This window comes from Rhinopithecus bieti, unplaced genomic scaffold (assembly GCF_001698545.2).
Source record: "Rhinopithecus bieti isolate Rb0 unplaced genomic scaffold, ASM169854v2 scaffold_2439, whole genome shotgun sequence".
In the NCBI taxonomy this organism is placed as follows: Eukaryota; Metazoa; Chordata; class Mammalia; order Primates; family Cercopithecidae; genus Rhinopithecus; species Rhinopithecus bieti.
In genome coordinates, this window is record NW_016804232.1 from 465,664 (window position 1) to 487,597 (window position 21,934).

At 38.0% G+C, this 21,934-nt stretch overlaps 1 protein-coding gene and 1 long non-coding RNA gene across 3 annotated transcripts in view; one reads left to right on the forward strand and one right to left on the reverse strand.

The window, feature by feature from the left end:
- The window catches only part of LOC108526573 (uncharacterized), a 27,532-nt gene extending 24,906 nt beyond the window's left edge, over positions 1–2,626 (forward strand). The window contains exons 4-5 of the long non-coding RNA XR_001884556.1: positions 328–555; positions 1,735–2,626. This is a non-coding gene — a long non-coding RNA (uncharacterized LOC108526573). The remainder of the gene's footprint in view (positions 1–327; positions 556–1,734) is intronic.
- Positions 1–21,934, reverse strand: part of VPS41 (VPS41 subunit of HOPS complex) — a 191,804-nt gene that overhangs the window by 6,376 nt on the left and 163,494 nt on the right. Inside the window, exons 23-27 of one of the 2 annotated variants that reach the window (XM_017867371.1) lie at positions 16,540–16,594; positions 14,382–14,522; positions 12,964–13,100; positions 846–945; positions 697–741 (exon numbers count right to left, since the gene is read on the reverse strand). In XM_017867371.1, the coding sequence (XP_017722860.1) occupies positions 697–741; positions 846–945; positions 12,964–13,100; positions 14,382–14,522; positions 16,540–16,594 (478 nt within the window). The remainder of the gene's footprint in view (positions 1–696; positions 742–845; positions 946–12,963; positions 13,101–14,381; positions 14,523–16,539; positions 16,595–21,934) is intronic. The other variant, XM_017867372.1, reaches the window with a different exon arrangement.

The following is a 21,934-nucleotide window of genomic DNA, read 5'->3' on the forward strand; positions in this document are numbered from 1 at the left end:
TTATACATATGTGTGTGTGTGTGTGTGTGTGTGTGTGTGTGTGTGTGTGTGTGTGTGTATATATATATATATATATATATCTGCTAAGAACTAGAAATAAACAAATGCTTATGTCTTTTAAAGACTGGCAGTTCCAATTAGATGGCAGGTATTATGTATGTTTCCATTGAAATGTGAGATAACTTGGGCATGTAGAACCATATAGCAGAGAAAAAGATTAAAGAAAAGAGAATGCTACATATAAATTTTTTTCCCCAGACACATACATGGTTCTCCTACCTTGAAATTTAAATGCTGATGGTTAGTTTTCATTTTGTTTTATCCTAGATTACAGTTCTAAAAGAAGGGCCCCCGAACCAGTGGCATCAACATTATCTGGGAACTTGTTAGATTTCTCAGTTCCTGCCCTGGAAGTTTGCAACCAGAGACTCTAGGGAGACTGACTGGGCCAGCGATCTGGGTTCCAACAAGCCTGGTGGGTGATGCTGACTCACCCTATAGCTTGAGAACCTCAGCTCTAAGCAATGGCAACACCAGCATTCCACTGAGCGGGATGTGAGTCACAACACTTCTCTCCACTGGGTTATTCTGAAAGTTATACATTTTTTATAAACGGTAGTTGGCTAATTCCAAAATTTTGATTCCACTCATCATTAAAATACATATTTGGGAAAGTTTTTGGGAAAACCTTTTTACCTGATGGAAGAATAGGGGAAAGGCACGACTCACAGATGTTCTCCTCTGTAAGAAAGCACACACACTTTGGATTATGCCCTGTTTATACCTGCTTGGCTGTTTCTGAAAGCAGGGCATGCAGCCCATATGATTATTTCAATTTTACCCACCATCAACAAGAACACCTTTCATTTGAGTTCGGTGCATTTTCTTCAGTAAGGACAAAGAGTCAGCTACGAGAATCTTCTTGCAGCCTTCACGAAGCAGAATCTAATGCATACATTTTAAAAGAAAAGCCATCTTAAATAGACTCAAATCTGAGGGGTGAAGGGACACCATACTGGGGATTCCAAAAGCTGGCATGCCTGAAATACTCTGAAGGGGCACTCACTGATTCTCTTGCCCTCAGTACCCTCTTCCCGCCAAACCACTGCCAGGCTGACCTGGCCAGCCAGGATCCACTCATTACACTGTGCATCGTTTCTTCCAACCATACACTGGCTCCTGTAGCATGTGTATAATCAAACATACATTCCAAGTCTGGCAAAGAAGGTCCTATATTAACTAACCCTATTGTTAGAGGGCTTCCTTATACAGACTCTCTTGGGCAGAGTTTGGCTCCTACATCATGTGCTCATTCCATTCTTCAGATCTTTAACCAGAATGAAAACCTGTTATTCCAAAATCATCCATTTACTTCATAAATTCATCTATTTACTGCACAAATAAGTACTGGGTCCCTATCACGTACAGGGTACTGGGTATAGATAATAAACAGATACAATCTCCCTCCAGGCTGCAACCTGTCTTTTTCTTTCCAAATCCAACCCAAACCATTCAGCGTAGTGCTATGAATGTGGTGTGTGTGTGTGTGTGTGTGTGTGTGTGTGTGTGGTATTAACGGACTATAATAACCTTCAAATTTGGTGACTCCTGGGAGGGCTGACAATTGAAAAAAAACCATGGATACAAATATTATGTCACAAGAGTCATTTTCTTATTCTTCACCCCAGCATTACAGCTTTTGTTTCTTTACACATTTTTCTTATTCCTCTGTAGGCTTTTTACTATTTCCCCACTTCCTGCCTGGAGAATGACAAGAGGTATCACAATGCTTTGGCAGCCTCAGAAGTCAGAAGCACACAGTGGAGGATGATACCCTCCACTTGGCTGGTATCAAGGTTGTATTTCAGAACTGGAGGCATGATGGGGTCCAAGATTCTCCCCTACTTTTAGGTGGGGACACAGCAGGGGCAGGCAACACTTTACCTTTCATGCCCATTCTGTGGGGCAGAGTGTGAGCTTCCACCCTTTGCTGGGTTTTCTTAGGTATTAGTAGGAAACTGAGAGAGGCCCAGGAGGTCCACATAAGCCAGATGTCATTTTATATTTTATTATTATTATTTTTTAACCAGAACTTGTTTCTGCTTTTTCAGAGGGAGAAATTCAAGGCCTGATGGACAGAGACGCTCTGGGGCTGTGCCTGTGGCTTCTCCCTTTGGGGCCTATGTGTCTTATCATACGTGGTTATGTGCAGTAACAGACGTCACATCACAGAAATTCACATAACAGATAGCGCTGTCTCACCACAGTGCAGCTCTGAGGCTGAGAAGCATGTGTCTTTCAGTGGCAAGTTCTGCTGTTTAGAGGGGGCACTCTGGCTTTCTTCATACTGAAGTTACTCACGACTCGACAACCTACATGGGCATTTTGCTTTCATAAGTTTTAAATTCATGCCACTGGGGGAGAAAAGTAAAGGAGCAGCCCACCACAGCCCTCTATCCTTAGTGGTCCACGTGTTCCTCTGAAAATCCTGAAGAGCACTGGCTTTGGGCGAATCCCGCCAAAAGCCGTTTCCCCCTAATTATACAAAGACAAATTAATATTCAGGAAAACAAAACTAATGTCTAGATTCAAGTTCTATGTCTGCCATTTCTAGTACTGATGAACAAGATTAAGCAAGATTACATGACTTTATATTCCTACATTAATTGAGAACTGCTATAAAGGTTTTCTGTTTATAAATTCTACGCACGAATCAAATGTTTATTGGATTTTTTTTTTTTTTTTTTTTTTTTTTTTGAGATGTAGTCTCTAATCTCTGCGCCTCTAGGCTGGAGGTGGGCAGTGGTGCAATCTCGGCTCACTGCAAAGCTCGGCTCCGCGGGTTCACGGCATTCTCTGCTTCAGCTCCGCGTAGCTGGGACTACAGGCGCCCACCACCTCAGCCCGGCTAGTTTTTTTTTTTTGTATTTTTTAGTAGAGACGGGGTTTCACGCGTGTTAGCCAGGATGGTCTCGTCTCGCTGACCTCCGTGATCTGCGGTCTCGGCTCTCAAAGTGCTGTTTTTTGGATTTTTTTAAAAAAACACATCTACTGTCAATCCCAGCACTTTGGGAGGGCGAACGGGCAGATCAGCGAGGTCAGGAGATGGAGACGCATCCTGGCTAACACGCTGAAACCCGTCTCTACTAAAAAAAGCAAAAAAAAACTTAAGCCGGCGAGGTGGTGGCGCCTGTATCCAGCACTCGGGAGCTGAGGCAGGAGAATAGCGTAACGCCGGGAGGGGCGGAGCTTGCAGTGGGAGCTGAGTCCGGTCAGCTGCACTCCAGTCGGGCGACAGAGGGAGACTGCTCTCAAACTAAAATTTTAACAGACTGCATTAAAACATACAGGTAGAAGAGAAAAATAACCAATACAGTAAGAAAGACAGCTACGAAATATTGATGTCAGGAAAACTTTAAGTAAATTTAAAAGCTAACATATAAAGCTGCTTAGCCTTGAAGACAAAAAATAAAAAACAAAGAGTAATGGTTTCAACCACAACATCTCAGATAAAATAATTAAAAAAAAAAAGGGCTCTGACTCTCAGTGGGTGCTCCAGGTCCATGGCATGAATAATATAAGAGAAGTGCAGAGGCAGCAGTCTAGACAGAGGCCACTGTGTCTGCAAGCTAAAAAGGAAAACAGTAAGACATGCAAACCAGGAAGGAACCATCTCTTCAGCAGGATTACATTTTTCTAAACAGGTACAATCTGTTTGCCTGCAGAAAGCAGTTTCTAGGAAAATTCATTATTCAGAGGCAAACAGCCAGGAGAGGGGAAAGTACATAAATACAGCTTACTGCTATTTACTACTTCATCTGGTCAAAATCCAAGGCTCCAAATCAGAAAAACAGGAAAACATTTTAAGTTTCATTTATATGATCCCAGGCAGGTATTTCAAAATATGAGACTATCCTCTATAGAATGTAATCACTTATTCTATAACATCTGTAATAATTTGATGGATGGCAATTAAAGGTGATAAGTGAAGGAAGACAGTACAAGATTATAATGTATTACAATCTACATGTATTGCTTTCAACATCAGATGTATGACAAGGCATTATGTTGACTATGGATTTCTAGTAGCAACTCCACCAGTGACTCATGAAAAATGTGCTGTTGTTCACATTCATTTTACCCTCAAAAGTTCATGTTTGGAATTTCCCATGAGTGTCTTTTTTATAAAGACGCTGATGGCCGAAAGTCAGATGCCACAGCAGTTGGCATAAGCAGATCATCCTCACCCCTTTTTGACCTTCACACTCATGATTCTGGATCACTGCCATGTTTCAAGGTCATCTTACCCAGCCTATCTTCCCAGCCATAGCCTATCATCACCTTCCCCATCTCCCTTCTAACTTGCTAATGTGATGTTCTTCACATATTTAGGGCACATGCACTCTCTTCTGTTACTCAGGTTTCAATGACCAGAATGGCACCGATCACTGCTGCTCTTGCTCTGAGCACTATCTTTCATTACTTTGTGCTATTTTTCTTTTTAAAATATGAAATACTAAAAATAACTGAAAAGAAAAAAAAGACCCAAAAGTCCCTACCACCTAGATTTAACAAATGTTAATATTTTCCCACACTTCAGATCTCATTCCAGAAAATAAAGTATTACAAACACAGTTGACACCTTCTTGCCCTCTACCATTCCTGCTCCTTCTTTTCAAACACAACTCCAACTTCGTTTAGGGTGTGTCCAACTGAAATATACAGCTGGCTGGGGCTCACGTAACATAGACTTGGTCAACAAGATAAACATCAAGCCTGGGAAAGCGGCCCTTTCAAATAAAAAGGCAAAGCCCCATTAGGAAAAAAACCCTTGCTTCTTGCATGTGCTATATGGAGTGTGGCTGTAAAGCCTACTGATACGGCATCTACTTTGTCACCAAGAGGCAACAACCCTGAGGTACACTCTCCTGTTGATGCATGTTGAGGTTATGTCCAGTTTAGGGCTACTAAGGAAATCCAGAGGACATTCTTGTACAGATCTTTTTATGGAACTGATTTTCATCTCTTGAGTAAATACAAAGGAGTGAAATTCCTGGGTCATGGAGTAGGTGTATGTTTAATTTTTCAAGTAAATGTCAAACGGTTTTCCAAAGTGGTTATATGCCATTTTATACTCCCACATATTAAGTTGGATATCTAATAAAATACCTTCCCTCTTTAAGAATAATCTTACTCTTAATTTTATGTAAATTTTAAGACCAGTTTATCAATTTCCACGAAAATTCTTTGGAGATTTTGATTAAAATTTTATTGAACATACAGATGATTATTTTAGGGAGAACTAATAACATTTATGATATGGATGTACTTTTAACAATTGAATAAATGGTCAAGTTCAATTTGCTATTGATTTATGCATTATTTTGCATTTGTGTTTAAAAAAAAAAGATAGGGCTATAATTTTCCCATATTGCCCTCACATAATGCTGGTACTAGGGTTCCACTAGCATCCCATAAGGAATTGAGGAACTTGTCCATTCTATTATCCGGAAAAGTAAATGTAAAACAGACATTGCCTGTTTTTATTTAGTTTTATTATTTTTAATTAATTTTTTTTTGACACGGTCTTGCTCTGCACCCAGCTGGAATACAGTGGCATGATCAGAACTCACTGCAGCCTTGACCGCCTGGGCTTAAGTGATCCTCCTGCCTCAGCCTCCCATGTAGCTGGGACCACAGGCATGAGCCATCACACCCAGAGAACTTATGTATTTTTAGTAGAGACAGGGTTTCACCATGTTGCTCAGGCTTATCTCAAACTCCTGAGCTCAAGCCATCTGCTCATCTAAGATTTCCAAAGTGACGAGATTACAGGCATGAACCACCATATCCAGCCACCTATTTTTTTAAAAGGATTGATAAAACTTGTCTCTAAAACTGTCTATAGGCCCTAAAGGAATAAGTGCCTTTATTGTAGCTATACATTTTGACTGCCAATTTAGTTAATGACTACAGGTTTATTCTATTTGCTTGAGTAAACTTTTATAACTTATTATTTTCCTAGAAAATAGTTCAGTTCTTCTGAGTTTTCAAAGATATTGATATAAACTTGTATTCTTTGCTTACTTTAGGTGTTGAAAACTTAGTCTGCATGGACTTTGTTTTTTATGTTTATGCTGATTGTTCCCCGTGCCTTTTTCTCAAACCTTACGGAATTTGCAAATACATTTTGTGATGTTTCCTGAATGTTTATAGACTACAGAAGCTTATAAGTATGCAGTTTTGAAGATATGTCCTCCTCCCCACCAAAAGTAGTTTTTGTTTTCCAAAGTACGCCTAACTGGCCTTTCAAAGATCAATCATTTTAACCCACTAAAACTTTCTCACCTATTTCCTCCTGTTTTACCCTGGTTTCTTATTCTCTGTGTTGGACAGCCTCTGATATCACTTTCAGAACTTAAAACTAGTTTGAAACATCTTTTCTATGAAATATCTCTACTTGGTAAATTAAACAGCACCATTATTAACCTTTGCTTTGTAATCTATATCTCCTATTAGAATATCACTGACAATCGGATGGGTGTAGCTCACACATATAATCCCAGCACTTTGAGAGGCTGAGACAGGAGGATCTCTTGAGACCAGGAGTTCAAGACCAGCCTGGGCAATAGCCTGGGCAACATAGTGAGACCCTGTCTCAGCAAAGAATTAAAATAAAAAAAATTAGCCAGGCATAGTGGCACATGCCTGTAGTGCCAACTACTCCAGAGGCTGAGGTGAAAGGATTGCTTCAGCCCAGGAGGTCAAGGCTACACTGAGCTGCGACTGCACCACTGCCATGTTCCAGCCTGGGCAACAAAGTAAGGCCCTGTCTCAAAACGAAACAAAAAGATTTTCACTGAGGATACACCAGGCTTTTCTTTCCTCAACTTCATAACAGTATTAATTCTCATCTCAAAAAAGACTTGTAGGTATAGCTTAGAAAGTACAATACTACTTTTCAGAGATTTATTTTCCTTACGGGACTTTCCTGTATTTTTCCAAGATTATTCAAATCTAGGGGTCAATTTCTTCTTACATCCTACTCCAGGATTCTTGTTTTCTTAATATTACTTTGTTTCCTTCCATAGTTCTAAGTTTTTCTAAATTACATATTTTATCAACAAGACCTTTATTCTTTCCTTTTCATCATTTTGAAGTCAACCAGCTATGGCTTCTATAAACAATCTGTTACATATTATATTTTGTGCTACTGTAAATTTAAATAAGAATGAATTTACAATACAACTGTTGAAAACCAACATGACAACTTAGATTTGCCTTATCTTCCCCTTTTCTCCTTATTTCTCTGCAGTTCGTCATCAGTGATAATAATCCCAACCAAAAGCAAAACACCAGACCTATAGAGGTTTTATAAAGCAATAAAAAAACTGTATATCAGCAAAGTTGTTATGGTTCATTAGAAACGGCGGCCATGGGAAAAATGCCATCAAAAGTCGCCAAATAAAAATGTGTAATAAAATAATATAAACTTACACATTTTATAATTATTACCTTTGTAATAATTACTTATTACAAGTATAAAAATTCACAATAAAATAAAATAAGTAAAATAAAATTCTGAAATTTTCTTTTAAAAGATTCTTCGAACACTAAACATTTTGCTCACATTGCCTTGTTCATACTGCAATGCTTGTCATTAGAACTGCAAATGACAGATAGTTACCTGGTTTGAAAAGCCCCCAGTATGACACGGGGTTAGACTGAGAAACTTTTCCCCTCATTTCTAATCCTTCCTTTAGGTCACAATGCTATGGGACTTGAATTCTTCTTGAAAAAGCTTTGCTTTTGGCTGGGATTCTTATAAAGATAATGAGTTGCAGAGAAATACGAAGGGAAAGAGATCCTAAGGTCTTATGTTGGAGTTCAGAAACAATCTTATAAACACAATTGTATTTAAATTTCTAATAGCACAAAGTATGGATGTACCAAATTAGTTTTAAAAGCTACACCTCGTTGTCACAGGCCACCTATGGTCACCTAAAAGCTGTGATAAGGCAAAACTGAAATAATATCAAAAGGAAAACAACAAATCTCATTTAGTCTTAAAAGTTTATTTCATGAACTTATAAATTCAAAAACTCTCTCACAGAAGAAAATTAGGAGTTTATATACTGAGAGTCAAAAAGAAACCCATGTAGGCCCCAAAAAAGGTAAGAAAGAAGCGTTATTTCCTCTTATCCCATTTGGATTGCAAAGTAGAGATATGGGAAATAAAGGACTATGGGGACTGTAGCAAATGTAAATTTGGAAAAATAACTTTGGAAGGCATGGAGATATCTGGAATCAGTTTACCAGTTTGCATGAGGTATGTGTGTGTACATGGGTATATGGTCCATGGGTATATGGTATGGGTATATAAGATGTGTCCATCTTGTAAAGGCTAAGTCACAGGTTTCTGTAGTGATCTTCGAAATTTTTGTAATCAGGAGACCCAAACCAGTGCCCAAAGCTGAACATCCTGCTCCAGAGAGAAATGTAGAGAAACCTAACTAGGTAGGTGTTGGCTAAAGGCAATTCAGCTTTGTACCTAATGCCTTAGCTCCAGTTAGCCTTAGGAATGTCTGCAGCCCCTAAAGTATCTAAGATCGACGTTTAATCTAGCCCCTGCTCCCTTTTATTTTTCTAGGAAAAACAGAGGTCCAGGGATGTGCAATGACTTGTTCAGGATCATCTGCTACTTTACTTATGGGTTAGACTCACACCAGGGACTCAGGAGGCTTAGCCTGGTGAGATTTCCATTGCACCATGACACCTCCTTAGAAGCAACTTAAAACATGCTTGCTATATTCTTTTCCCAAGAGGTGTTATCCATAATGAAAAATCCTAAGACCCCACTCTAATTAGCAGATTTTTTAGAGATGACTTTTGGCTATAAAAGGTAATGTAGTCATGGATTTAAAAAAGGCATGAGATTTAGTCAGAGGATCTATGTTCAAACCCAGTTCATCACCTTCCCAGACTGGCAAATCATTTAACTTTTCTGAGAGTCAGTCTTTTCCTCTGTAAAACAAAGATGATAGTTCCTACAGAACTGTTGTGAAGACAAAATGTTTGTCAAATAAAACCATCAAGAAAAGTGTTTAAGAACAAAGATGCTGAAATTCTTAAGGGAAAAAAGCCTCCAACTACAAAAATGGATACAAATACTAAATAAATAAATGCTAAATTTATAATGTTTTAAAAATAGAAAATATAAAACATTAGAAATTTATAGCATAAACTCATTTGGAAACTGGTCAGTGCATGTAAAAATTGAAGTATCATTGATACCATATTGTTTTGGAAGTAAGTTATATCAAAGTAAGTGCTATTTGTCCTTGAAATCAGGCCTAGAAACATTTAAAGTTTATGACGTGCAATACATGCTACTTGCATCTTACTGACTTCATGAAGCTTTTAAAATTTGTGCAGTGATTACACTAACAAGGTAGCTAGGTATAAAAACATAGAAAGTTAAAGAAATTAAATACTGCTAATGTAGTTGATTATACTATTTCCTTAAACTATGTCATGTCATAGGCATCTAACAAACCTAATGATGCTAACCTTCAGTTGAAGAAAGCTGTTACATTTTAGAAAATGTGAAACCAAAAGCAGAAGAGTTACTCATTTCAAGTTTTTCCCACAACATTCTCTCACCCACCTTCCAATTAACAACTGGCTAATGAATGATCTCCCAAAGCAGTGACCAAGTAAGTTTGAAATGCTATATGCTCTATTGTCAATCTCCCTTTAGAGATTTCCAACGGATACTAGCAAAAAGGTGCTGAGAAACCCTGTGAGAACACTTCCCCAACATCTGACCACAGATCCCTACATTACTGAATGGTTCTTGATATCCCCTGGGGTTACTGTCCCACCCAACCCCATCACACACACAGTCAGTTCCAGATTCCTGGAAATTGATGAACATGCAAAATTTCTCCCAAATTTTCAGATTGAATAAGGTTGTTAATTTTTTACTTTGCTAGGTGAGAGTATGTGAAAAACAACATAGTTTAATGAAATACAAAATAAAAAAAAAAGAATAAAATAAAAACATGCATGTGAAATCCTTCTGGAAATTGCAAAACGCTCTCTGGATAGATTTATTTTTACAGTGAACTCTAACAGATTGCCTAGAGAAAGGAAACACATTAAGTGGTCATTAATATATTATGTAAAAAGAGCAGAGAAATATTTTAAACTCTTGATCTATGAGTGAAAAATAATGCCTGGAATTCTTTGAAGAACCTGCCCCCGGAGAGCATTTTCTGTTTGCATTCTCCAACAAGATGCCTGAGCTCCAGTGGGGACTCCAGATGCAGCAGTTTCCGCAGGCTCTGCTGCCTTCCCTGTTCATCTCTCCCTCACCCTCTGAGAAGCCACTCCTTGGTTGGGGGAATTCATGGGCAACCACAGCTTTTTGGACCCACTGGCTAAATAATTCTGAACCTCCTTAACACATTACCAAACTACATACTTACATATCTTGAGGAAAAGCTCTAGTTAAGACAAGACACTGATTTAGCAGCTTCTTTAGTATAAATTTTTATGTTAGGCATTCATTTTGCATCTAATAATAATTTCATTTTTTTTCCAGCTGACTCAGAACGATGCAAATTTATGTATTAAAAATGAATGAACATGGAGACCACAGTGGTGCCCATGAGCTTGGTTCTCTGGAAAAATGACCTAGACAGAGGAATGCACTATGTGGTTTTGCAGTCATTGTGGAGGCTGGGGGAAAAGAAAGGCACAACTTCTAACCCGGAGGCCAGGTTTCTTGCACTACTGGAGAAGGCAGAGGGATAATTATTGACTACTTCCCTTGGGGGAGGGTTGTCCAGAGACACCTAAATGACTTCTCATCAAATGTGGATTTGAAACCTAAAGCATATCCTGGCATGCCTGGGGTTGGTAAGGGCCAGTGAAGTACAGGTCATTATCAAGCTCACTCACACTCAGAGGCTTATAAGGTCTGACACTGAAACCACTTTCATCAAAGCCCAATTCTGACTTTCTAAATTAGTGACTTCCCCAGGCAGGGACGTCACCTTTCTGGATTTCCAGGGCGCGGCCATAAAAGGCCAGCTCCTCATCCCACCTCTCATTGCCTATTAACCCATTCCCACATTTTTATTTCCTTCTTGCCTTTCTCATTCTCCTTCCAATAACCTTTCCCTTGGGTCATCTGCAAACCTCCAAATCCCACTGGAAATACATGCCTGTATATCGTTAAGCTTTCTGTGGAATAGGTAATCTACTTCTTTGGCTTAACTGAATACAAATTTCTCTCCCATGAACCCAATTTCTCACAAAGCTCTCCTGAGTGAAGTCTCCATGATCTCTCACACCCTCATTCCCACCCCCACCACCATCTTTAAACTTCTTCAATTTTAAAGTTGTGTTGTCCAGTTAATACCACTGTCCCCTGTGGACTCTTCAATGAGAAGCTGGAGCCTGGCTTAGGGCACCTCGTTTCTTCCTCCTGGCCTTCATGTCCATTAGGATGACTCAGAAAGGCTGTGGCCTCAGTTTCTCTACTAATTCTACACAAATGACCTTTACCATCATCCCACTTTTTAAACATGTATACACCATGACTCCGCTTTAGAAACATTAATGACGTCGCACTCTCTGGCACAACCTCTTGACCTTGCAGCTCTGCCATCCCTTTCATCTCTTACATCTGTTTTTGATGTCACCAATGTTTCTGCAATATCTTCTCCTTTCCACCCTGCTCTTACCTAAGGCTGTTACCCTGAGTGCAGGCAGACTTCTACTTTGCAACCTGCATGGTGAATCCTGTCCCAATGGATCTCATATCATAATGCTCCTCAGCTAATAGCCTTTTCTTTTGGCTTTACCTGCAAAAATTATTTCTAGGAAAGCAATTTCATCCATTATTAACAAAAACTCATTTTCAAGTGAATTAGAGGAAGAACAACAGTCTGAATTTTTTTTTTTTTGAGACGGAGTCTCACTCTGTCGCCCAGGCTGGAGTGCAGTGCTGCGATCTCCACTCACTGCAAGCTCCGCCGCCTCCTGGGTTCACACCATTCTCCTGCCTCAGTCTCCCAAGAAGCTGGGACTACAGGCGCCCGCCACCACGCCTGGCTAATTTTTTTTTGTATTTTTAGTAGAGACGGGGTTTCACCGTGTTTGCCAGGATGGTCTCGATCTCCCGACCTCGTGATCCACCCACCTCGGCCTCCCAAAGTGCTGGGATTACAGGCGTGAGCCACCGCACCCGGCCAACAGTCTGAATTTTTAAGGAAATGTTTTAATTCAAGTTCTATAGAAGCTACCAGCATCCTGAAAAATAGTAATTGCTAGAGTTTTTTTAAGGAAAAGATTAAGATGCTTTGTAATTAGCATAATAATTTATATGAAAATAATGAGTTCCACTGTTCTTATCACAAATTCTGGTTTAACAAGGATAATAAAGTTGCACTATTCTAGAAAACAGACAAAAGGTTAAATAAAATCCTATTTTTAACAGCTTTCAGGCAACAGATTACTGAATGGCTTCAAAGAAAATTATTACCTTACTGAAAAACATTTTTGTTAATTCCCTCAAATGGACACAATACTTATTCTCCCTAAAAATGTTGGGGTGGCCTGATCTAATGGCCACTATAACTGCTTTCATACCTCAATTTCATGTTATATTAACCATACAAATATAAGAATGTCTGCTCAAAAGCAACTGAAAATTGGAGACAGCTAAAGAATCAAATAGCCTTCTTAAGGCCTTTAAGGTATTACTGGACAACACAATTTTAAAGGTGACGTTTCTAATTACTCTGAACAGTTTTCTAAATATCTGGGCCTAAATAAAATGTAACCATAAAATCGAAAGTTTTTAACTGACACCTAACATAAACCCTAGAAATATTTATCCAGTACTAAGTCAACTCATTCAGCATGCTCATTTGTCCAAGAAAGGATACTTACTTGCAAATTGTAGTCTTGCAGAATTTTAACCAAGGAATCTCTCAAATTGGGAATCTCCATTCCTTCCTTAATACGGTGAATCAGTAGAATTGGGTCAACATGTGTGCCAATGTTGTTTAATAAGCCAGTAATAAATGCTACAAAATATCACATAAAACAATGTACATAAAAGCAACATTATAATGCAATTTTATTTGCACATAATTTGCACATAATGCAATTTTAGACCAAAAGTAACTCAAAGAAAAAATTATTTCCTTCAAAGTAAGTGTTAAAACCATTTAGATTTCTAAACTCTTAAGAATTAATCTTCTAAACTTCCAACAACTAACGCTCCTTAAGACATGAAGGAGAAAGTAAATAAGAACTGTTTTAAAACAGTTGAACAAATGATTACTTGCCTTCAAAATACAGTTTTTAGCATCAAAATGAGTGCAAACAGTATTTATTGACAACTGATTACTGCTCAGGTATTATATACACTTTCCTCAAATACTGTGCAAGGTACGAATGCTGTGGCCGCATTTTACAGACAAGGGAAATGGGGTGTTTAATTTTTCCAGGGTTACACAGCTAAGTAGTAATGTGCCCAAATTCACTCAGGCCAGCCTCAAGTTTTGATGTGTTCTGTGACATCACTTTGCCTCTTGAGATTCTTAAACTATTCTTTATCTTGCTAGTTACAAATGAGACTCCTTATATTGTCAAGAGGATAGTTTATAAAGTCAATTTCGGATTAAGGTAGTTACATGAACATAAAGATTTCCTACCAAACTTAAAAAAAAAAACAAAAAAGGAAAGAGGCAATTTCACATCACCACTATTAGTTATTTTCAAAAGAGTCAGGTTTCTGTAGGTGACTGCTCTTGTTTTTTCCTTTCCAAAATGGGAGACCCAATGCAAATAGTCAAGCTGAGGACCAGCAAATACAAACTCTGGGTGCCGTACTGATAAAAATAGCGCCGGAAAGAGGCTAAATGCTACAATGCAAACATCCAAATACCATCAATGTCCAGAACAGTTACATGTTTCCAAAAAAGACTGGTACGGTCTATACACTTAAACTATAAACACTCCCATATACAAGCTAAAAACAAACAAAAACACACCAACACAACCCAGATGACATTTATTCAATTTGCTTGCAGCAGGTAAAAACATGCCTCATGGGCACACAATTAATAGACTGTGTAGCCACCTGTTCTTCATCACATTCAGGTAATGCAAAGTGATGAGGCTCCAGGTTTTCCAGCACAGGAGGAGTATTGGAAATCATTACAACACACCTGGCCTATTTTTATTGTAGGTACACTGCCATTTTTTTTTACCCAATGTATCTTGAGATAGTTTTTAATCTAGACATAACTGGCTACACTGACAGAAAAAAAGTTATAACCACAGATGGCTTTTATGCTTACGTGGTTTGTCGATGGAATATAAAATCAAATCTTCCCACAGCTCTCCATCATCTTGTTCCTTGGCAAATTCGATTGCTTTATCAACATCATGTAATTCCTCCATAATCATCTTCAGGGCACTTCGGCTATTACCCATTCGGCCTAGGTGGGGTGAAGATGGGAGAAAGAGTTCATTTAAGGTATTTTAATGATTTTTTAAAAAAACTGCATATCTCTTAATTTGTTTACATAGTTGGAAAGCTAAGACAAGGCTATTTTCTCATGTGACACCAACATTTACTCTCTATAACATAGTAAAATAAATATCTCCTATTTACTGGATGTTTACTCTGTGCTGAGTACTCATTTAAGTGCCTCATATAAATGGCATCATTTAACCATCACTACCATCCTATGAGGCATGTTCTACTAATATTCCTCTTTTATAGAAAAGGAAATAGAAATGTTAGTAGCTTGCTAAGATCATACAACTACTAAATAGTACACCCGGAATTTGAAGCCAGGTCTGTCATACTCTGACTTACTTTTGGTAGACTTATATATATTCTGGAGGTCAATACCTTCACATTCAGATACACTTAAGACTTTTAAAGTCCCTAAAGTCACTCTGCCTCATGATGCAGCTGTGCATATTGCTTTTCTGATACACTTTGTGCCAATTGCAAATTCGATTATCAAAGGGCTACCTCATTTTCTTCTCTCCCAAGTTCAGAGGAAAGTCTTTCAATAACCCTCATGAGATGAAAGTATTTATCAACCACGCTTCTATTGGCTAATCTTCTTTACACACTTTGCTCATTGATCTATGGCATTTTAATAGTTTAAATTTTTCCATGAGTGTTTAATACAGTACATGTAAGAAAGCCTTACTCAGTGGAGGGACAGCAACTGCCTGGTTGTAGGTTGTCACCCTTACCGCTGTCTCTGGGCTTGCACAGGAACTAGTAAAGGATCTTGAATCCTTCTCACTGTACATGGCCATCATCAACCGATAAAAGCTGGTTCGTGAATGAAATGATATCCCATTTGATACCCCTTCCATAGCATTTTGTGTTTCTTATAAATATTATTTCCACAGCCTATATCTCTAAAAATGGTTATTTAAAATGTTTACAGGATTTTCAAGTTTTTATAAAATCAGACTATATGTCCCTGTAAGTCCTCTACTGCTGCTAAGACAACATGACAAAAATTTATTCCACCAAAATATTTCTTGGGGAGAACACCGTTTGCAATTAGTGAATTGATGAGCTACTTAAAATTGTGATTAGAACCCCAGGAACATGCTGAAGTAACAAAATGCAGCCCCAAAAGCACTTCTCCTAAGAAGGGAAGGTGCTACAACTGGATAATTCTGGGTTTGTGGCTGAGCACCCATGAATCTGCATACACATAAATGGGAATAGAGGATTTGGATTATTTTTCAACAGAGGCAAAGAGGCCAATGAGGGTGAGTGTTGTATAAGGGAAAAGTGTAAAGCGGAAAAACCCTACTGAGGTCAGCAGGGAAGTGACAATGGAGAAACACCAGATAAGAATGTTATGTTATATGCCACATTATGCAATTCTCAGTACAACCCACATTGCTGTCATGCTCGTGGCTCATTTTGGAAGAATGTGAAAAGATGACAAGTTTTGTTTCTTGGGATGCATGGTACAAAAACTGTGACTCATGTGGAGGTAGGAGCCAGAAGACCAGGAACACTGACACCTAGATTATATTAAAAAGCTCTCCTCTTTCTCCAAAACTATGGTATTCAATTGCATTTCCTCCAGTTATTTAGGGTGTGATTTCTAAAAGTGATTATTTATTTTCTACCAATATGATGGTAATATACGCTGATTATAATTTTTTAAAAAATGAAAAAACTTGTCAACTCATTTACAATTTATTTTCATCTATGTTGTGAGGTATAAACTGATAAATTTTTATATGTTGATTATAAATTACCAATATGTTATTTCAACATTTATTAAACAACTCTTCCTTCTTTACTGTGCTGTGAAGTCTGTTTTCATATATTAAGTTATTGTATAAAATAGGCTCAAATTCTGTGTTACATTGGTCTAAAACCTATGTCCTTTCTTAGACAATTTACTTCACGTTGTCATCCCATTTCTTAGTTTATGGCGACCAAAATGAACAAAAGCTACTTACTCAGAAGATAGACCGTCTCTTCTACAAAGTTTCTCTGTTGACAGATCTCAAGAGCCTTCAATTAAAGCAGGGTAAAAATGTTACTATAGGCTACCAAATAAGAACAAATATTAATAAAGTCATTTAAACTTACACTTGAAAGAATTTTCCACAGCTTTTCTTTAAAATAAAACAAAGCAAACAAATAAGGAACACATCTCCCTAGACTGGCTGCACTCGGTCACCTCTCAGAGGAACTGGACTCTATACAATTCAATTTAAAACATATTTGAAGCTACTCAGAACATTTCATGAGCAAGAGTAGAAAACAGGACACCAAATGAAAAGAAAGGGCCTTGCCCACTAAGCTTTTTCTCTTTATACTACTTTAGGTTTCTTTACAGCACTGCTTCCTTCCAAATCTGTAGTCATTTGTTTAAGCTCTGTTTACCTCCATTAAGATGTAATGAATGTTGTTCATGGTTGAACTTTCCCAGTATTGTGCATACCATATGCTCAGAAAATATGATTTCATGCTGCATGAAGGAAGGAATGAATGAATGAATGAATTTACTATGAATATTTGTACTGTCAGAACACAGGGGTTGAAAGAGAACTCTGCTCAAGGATCTGTCAAAGGTGAGAAGGAAAAAAATACTTTTGATGATCAAGGATCCAAAAAGGAGCAACTATGCAGATGAGAGCATTTCCATTAGTGTTAAAAAAAAAAAAAGGCCTACTACATATTGATAAATTACTTACTGATTCTAAATTAATCAGGACACATTTACTCTATGCTCTGTGCTAGGTGCTAGAGGGTCAGGTTAGATAGAGATGGAAAGATGACAATAATAAAAATGTTAGTGATGATTACAGGTAAGCGGACAACAAAGAAGAGAATAAAGGAGGAGGCTTAGGAGGAGCATTAGCGGCATGAGTCCACTCCTGGGAGCTCAGGGTCCAGGAAGTGACAAGAGATGTGACAACGCATTATTCCATGATTAGAATAACATGAACAAAGGCCATGTGTACAGAGGAGGGACACTGAAACTGTGTGGTCCTCTTGTGAGAAGCTTCAAGGGGAAGTGGCATCTGAACTGGATGCAGTATGATGAATGAGTGCAGCTGGGAAACCTTACCTCACACCCTGCATACAAAACTTTCTATTGCGTTGCTCCACTCAGACTTAAAGCTGAGAATCTCTACCACGACTTACAAGGCATCCACAACCTAGCCCTGAATTCCTGTGCAGCTTCACCTCCCTCTGCTCATCTCTCCATTGTGTCCCCTTGCTTGAAATGCTTCCCTTACCCCCAATTCTCCACTACTGGATGGCACTACCTTACGTCATGAGGTCAAGGTCACCCAAGGTGGACGAACAAGAGGAAGGAGCCCCGGTCTCTGACCCTGCGGCATACTGCCCTCAGCAGGGCCACACAACCAACACTTACACGTGAAAGAAAAGGAAACTGTTGCTCTGTTAAGCCACTATTATTTTGGGATTTTTTATCACTTGCAGTTGAATCTAATCCCTAGCTAATACCGAAAAAATCTTCCTTTATTTTGATTAAAAACATGGTTTACCTATTCCTATATGGTCTTGCCTGTCAATCATCATTGTAAATGATGAAACTTTCTTACCAACTCTTCACTCTCCTGCAGCGATACTACTGCAGAGACAAAAAAACATAGGTAAGAAGTTAAATAATAAAGCAAAACAGAGCAAAAACATCAGAGGACATGGGATTCAAACAAAAAATAACTGAGAAGTCAACTGAGTGCCTAGATTTGTTCTGGGTGTTAAGATACAGAGAGTTTATAGTTGAGTGGGACTACCATTCACAGATAAACAGAATACTGTAATACAACGGAATAAGGAGAATGTTTAGAGAAAGTCTGAATAATGATAAGTACTTATGCTGCTTACAATAATTTATTATTAAAGGGTATCCATGAATCAGTTCTGTACTTGGAAATTCACTTACACACTTTAAAATACCATTCAAGATTTCAAACAGAGCCATTACCCGTTTTCTTCTGCACATGAGAATGTTAAGAACATGCTAGCCTCAAACCACAAAGAGTTTGCAGTTTGGAGCCTCATCTGAGTTATCCAAGACAGCAGCCACTTGCTCTATGTGTCTATTTAAGTTTAAATTGATTAAAACTAAATTAAATTAAAATTCCGTTTCTTGGTAGCACCAGCCAGATCTCAAATACTCAATTGTGACATGTGGTTGGTGGCTACTATGTGGGACAGAGTGGATTATAAAACATTTCCATTGCTGTAGAATATGCCATTGAATATGCCATAGAATAGCAAGGCTATGAGATCCTGTATATACTATCAAAAAGGAAGTCATGTGGGAAGAAATGTCTGAAGGCAAGTTGAAGTTAGGAATGACATGGAATGCAAGCAGATGAGTTTCACCAAGTTCAAAGATAATTTGAGTCTCTAAAATTTCAATTTCACATAATTTTAGATGTTTTATGACGAGTTTCTAAGAGTATCTTAAATTATCCTCTTCTCACAAATGGGAAAATGGACTTTAGAAATCTCTAGAAATTTTGAGTAAAGTATAAAAAGCAAGCATTTAGATTCTTGAATGTTCCTGGACCATGGTGCTCCCTCTAGAGGAGAGAGTAGGGAAACTACGATTTTTAAAGCAGACACACAACACAAGCACACACACAAATATACACACACAGAGAATGTAGTGAAAATAAAAGTGAAAAGTCAGAATAATAATAGAACTTGAGTAAAAAATGATGCAAAAATAGTATTTTAATTCTCGTCTTTCTAATTTAGTATGAAGGTAAAGAATCAAGTTAGAAAACTTAGGGTAACTAATAAGAACCTCATCAAATGTAAATTAAATAATTACTTCTACCTATCCTTGATCTTGTCATCTTTTATCCAATCTTCTCTTTAAATTTCTTTAATGAAAATCTGCAAACTTGGCATCTCTCAGCTTTATTCTTCCAAATTCAGAAATACTGCCACCTTGTGAATACTATTAGATATGAAAGCGATCACAAATTTGGGTATAAATCTGCCAAACTATAAAACTGATGATCTGCTTTTAACCACTCTAGGCACAAGCAAATCAGATTTGCAAAATGAAAACCAGGGCCTGATGACCACATCTGTAAATTACAGAAGGACAGTTTAAGAGTTAAAAAAAAATCTTTCATGATTCTTTCAACACTAGGAAATACCTTAGTGATTGTTACTATTTCAGTTAACTTTTTAAACCTGAAAATGATTCCCCAACATAGTGGAAAAAATATAGAGCCTAAAGTTAAGTGATCCAGGTTCTAAGTCTTGGTCCCTCAACTTATTAGCTCTAGACTTTAGGCTTGTTTCCAGCTCCCTAAGACGTAGCTTGTCATGTATAAAAGGACTCTACCCACCTAACCGCACTTTCGTACAGATTCAATGAAACAATATACATGAAGGCACAGCATACATTATAAAGCACAAAAGAAATACAAATAATTTTTATTATCTTTAAAAATTGCTGTAGATGTTATAAATTCCTACACACTCTGTATTTCCTTTAGAACAAACAATTTCATAAAAGTTTATGATTAATTTTTGAATTTCAGAGTCGTGGTGATTTTAAATCCTGAATCTCGGCCTTTGATAACCATAACTAGGGCTTTTGATGTGATGTCAGGATCTTTCCAAAGTTTTGGGCCAAATACTATTGATTGTGGGATTTCAATCAATTCAAAATAAGGTTGACGTAGATTCTTGAAGATTTCAATCAGTTGCCAATCTGAAATTACCTCCTTTCAACAATTAGCCAATCCCCAGCAAAGGCAGACAACCAATTAGAAAGACATTGTGTTATTCTGCCAGAGGTAAATTATAAACAACAGTGGATCAATAGGTTCTGAATATGCCTTTGAATGCTTAAACACTTCTCATTTAAAGTAGAAACAAAGAACAAAAAATCCTCTTGTACCAATAGGACTCAACAATCTCTAAATTCTAAGGAAGCAGACAGAAATTTCTTTGGGGAAAGGGAGGCATTAGAATTTTAAAGTTCTCAATTTCAGATTCAGGAGAAAAAGAGACCACATTTTCTATGAGTCGTTCTTTACACAAAACAGGCAGACATGTATTCCGTGCCCTTTCCTAGCATGCTTGGGATGCATTTAATTGGAGAAATTCACTTTGTCATTCACAAATTGGTACATATGATAGCTTTTTCATGTCACATGTAAACATAAAAGGGATTTGTTTCTAAGATGACTGAGTATATACAGAATTCTTTCTTATTATTCTTTTTTATTTATTTAAAGAGAGTTTTGCTTTCTCAACTAGGCTGGAGTGTACTGGTGTAATCATAGCTTACTATAAACTCAAACTCTTGGGCTCAAGACATCCTCCTCCCTCAGCTTCCTGAGCAGATACTAATACTAGCATGTACCACTACACTGGACTAAAGTTTTTATTTTTGTAGAGACAGGGTCTTGCTATGTTCACCAGGCTGGTCTCAAACTCCTGGCCTGAAGCTATTTTCCTACCTCAGCTTCCCAAAGTGCTGGGATTACAGGTGTGGGCTACTACACCCAACTAGAACTTATTTTTAAGGAAAAAGGATAAGAATCTTGAGTTAGTAATACTGTCATGAACCTCTCCTTTAAGACAGCTTTGGGTACCTGATAGGGTAGAGTGCTATGTTTTCTACAAATATACAGATTTCCCACAATAGATCCTGACAAAGAGATAATCTCTTAGGAAGAAGTCTCAATAACCTGAAACACAAAAACCCACTGAGGGAGTCCTAAAAATATGGATTACTCCTTGATTATCTCGTAATGGTCTGTTCCCACCATTACCACCTGCAATCCATGCTCAAAATTCTCTTTCAGTGGGACACATGAGACAAGTTTTTAAAAACAACTGTGTTTAAAACATAATTGGTTTTACTATGCTTGTGCTGAGTTCTTTTACATTCAATATGGTGTTTTCAGTGGCCCAGAGAGAAAAATTCTACAAAGTCTACACAAAGGCTCTAAGCAAGCCATATATGTAGGAAGCATCATGTGCAGGTCTGCAACGTTCTGCTGCTCCCTACTGGGTGGAACAAGGCGTCTTCCACTGAGTGCTACTAGACCCAAAAACTTTAAACTAGGTGGGCATAAAGTGTGTGAGCAATATAAAGATACTGGAACCTGGGTGGTGCCTCTGCACCTTGTGCTTAGGGAATGAGAATGGTTGTTAATCACCCACATGTGACCTCTCTGTCTCAGAGGTCAACTGGAGACTTCAGGAGACTGCCACATCCTCTCTGCAAATATACAACGTTTTCTTGAAAAGTGAGAAACAAATGAAGGAACACTGTTTAAAGAATACAATTCTCACTCTATCGCCAGATTATAAAGGCCTATGGTGAGAGAAGAG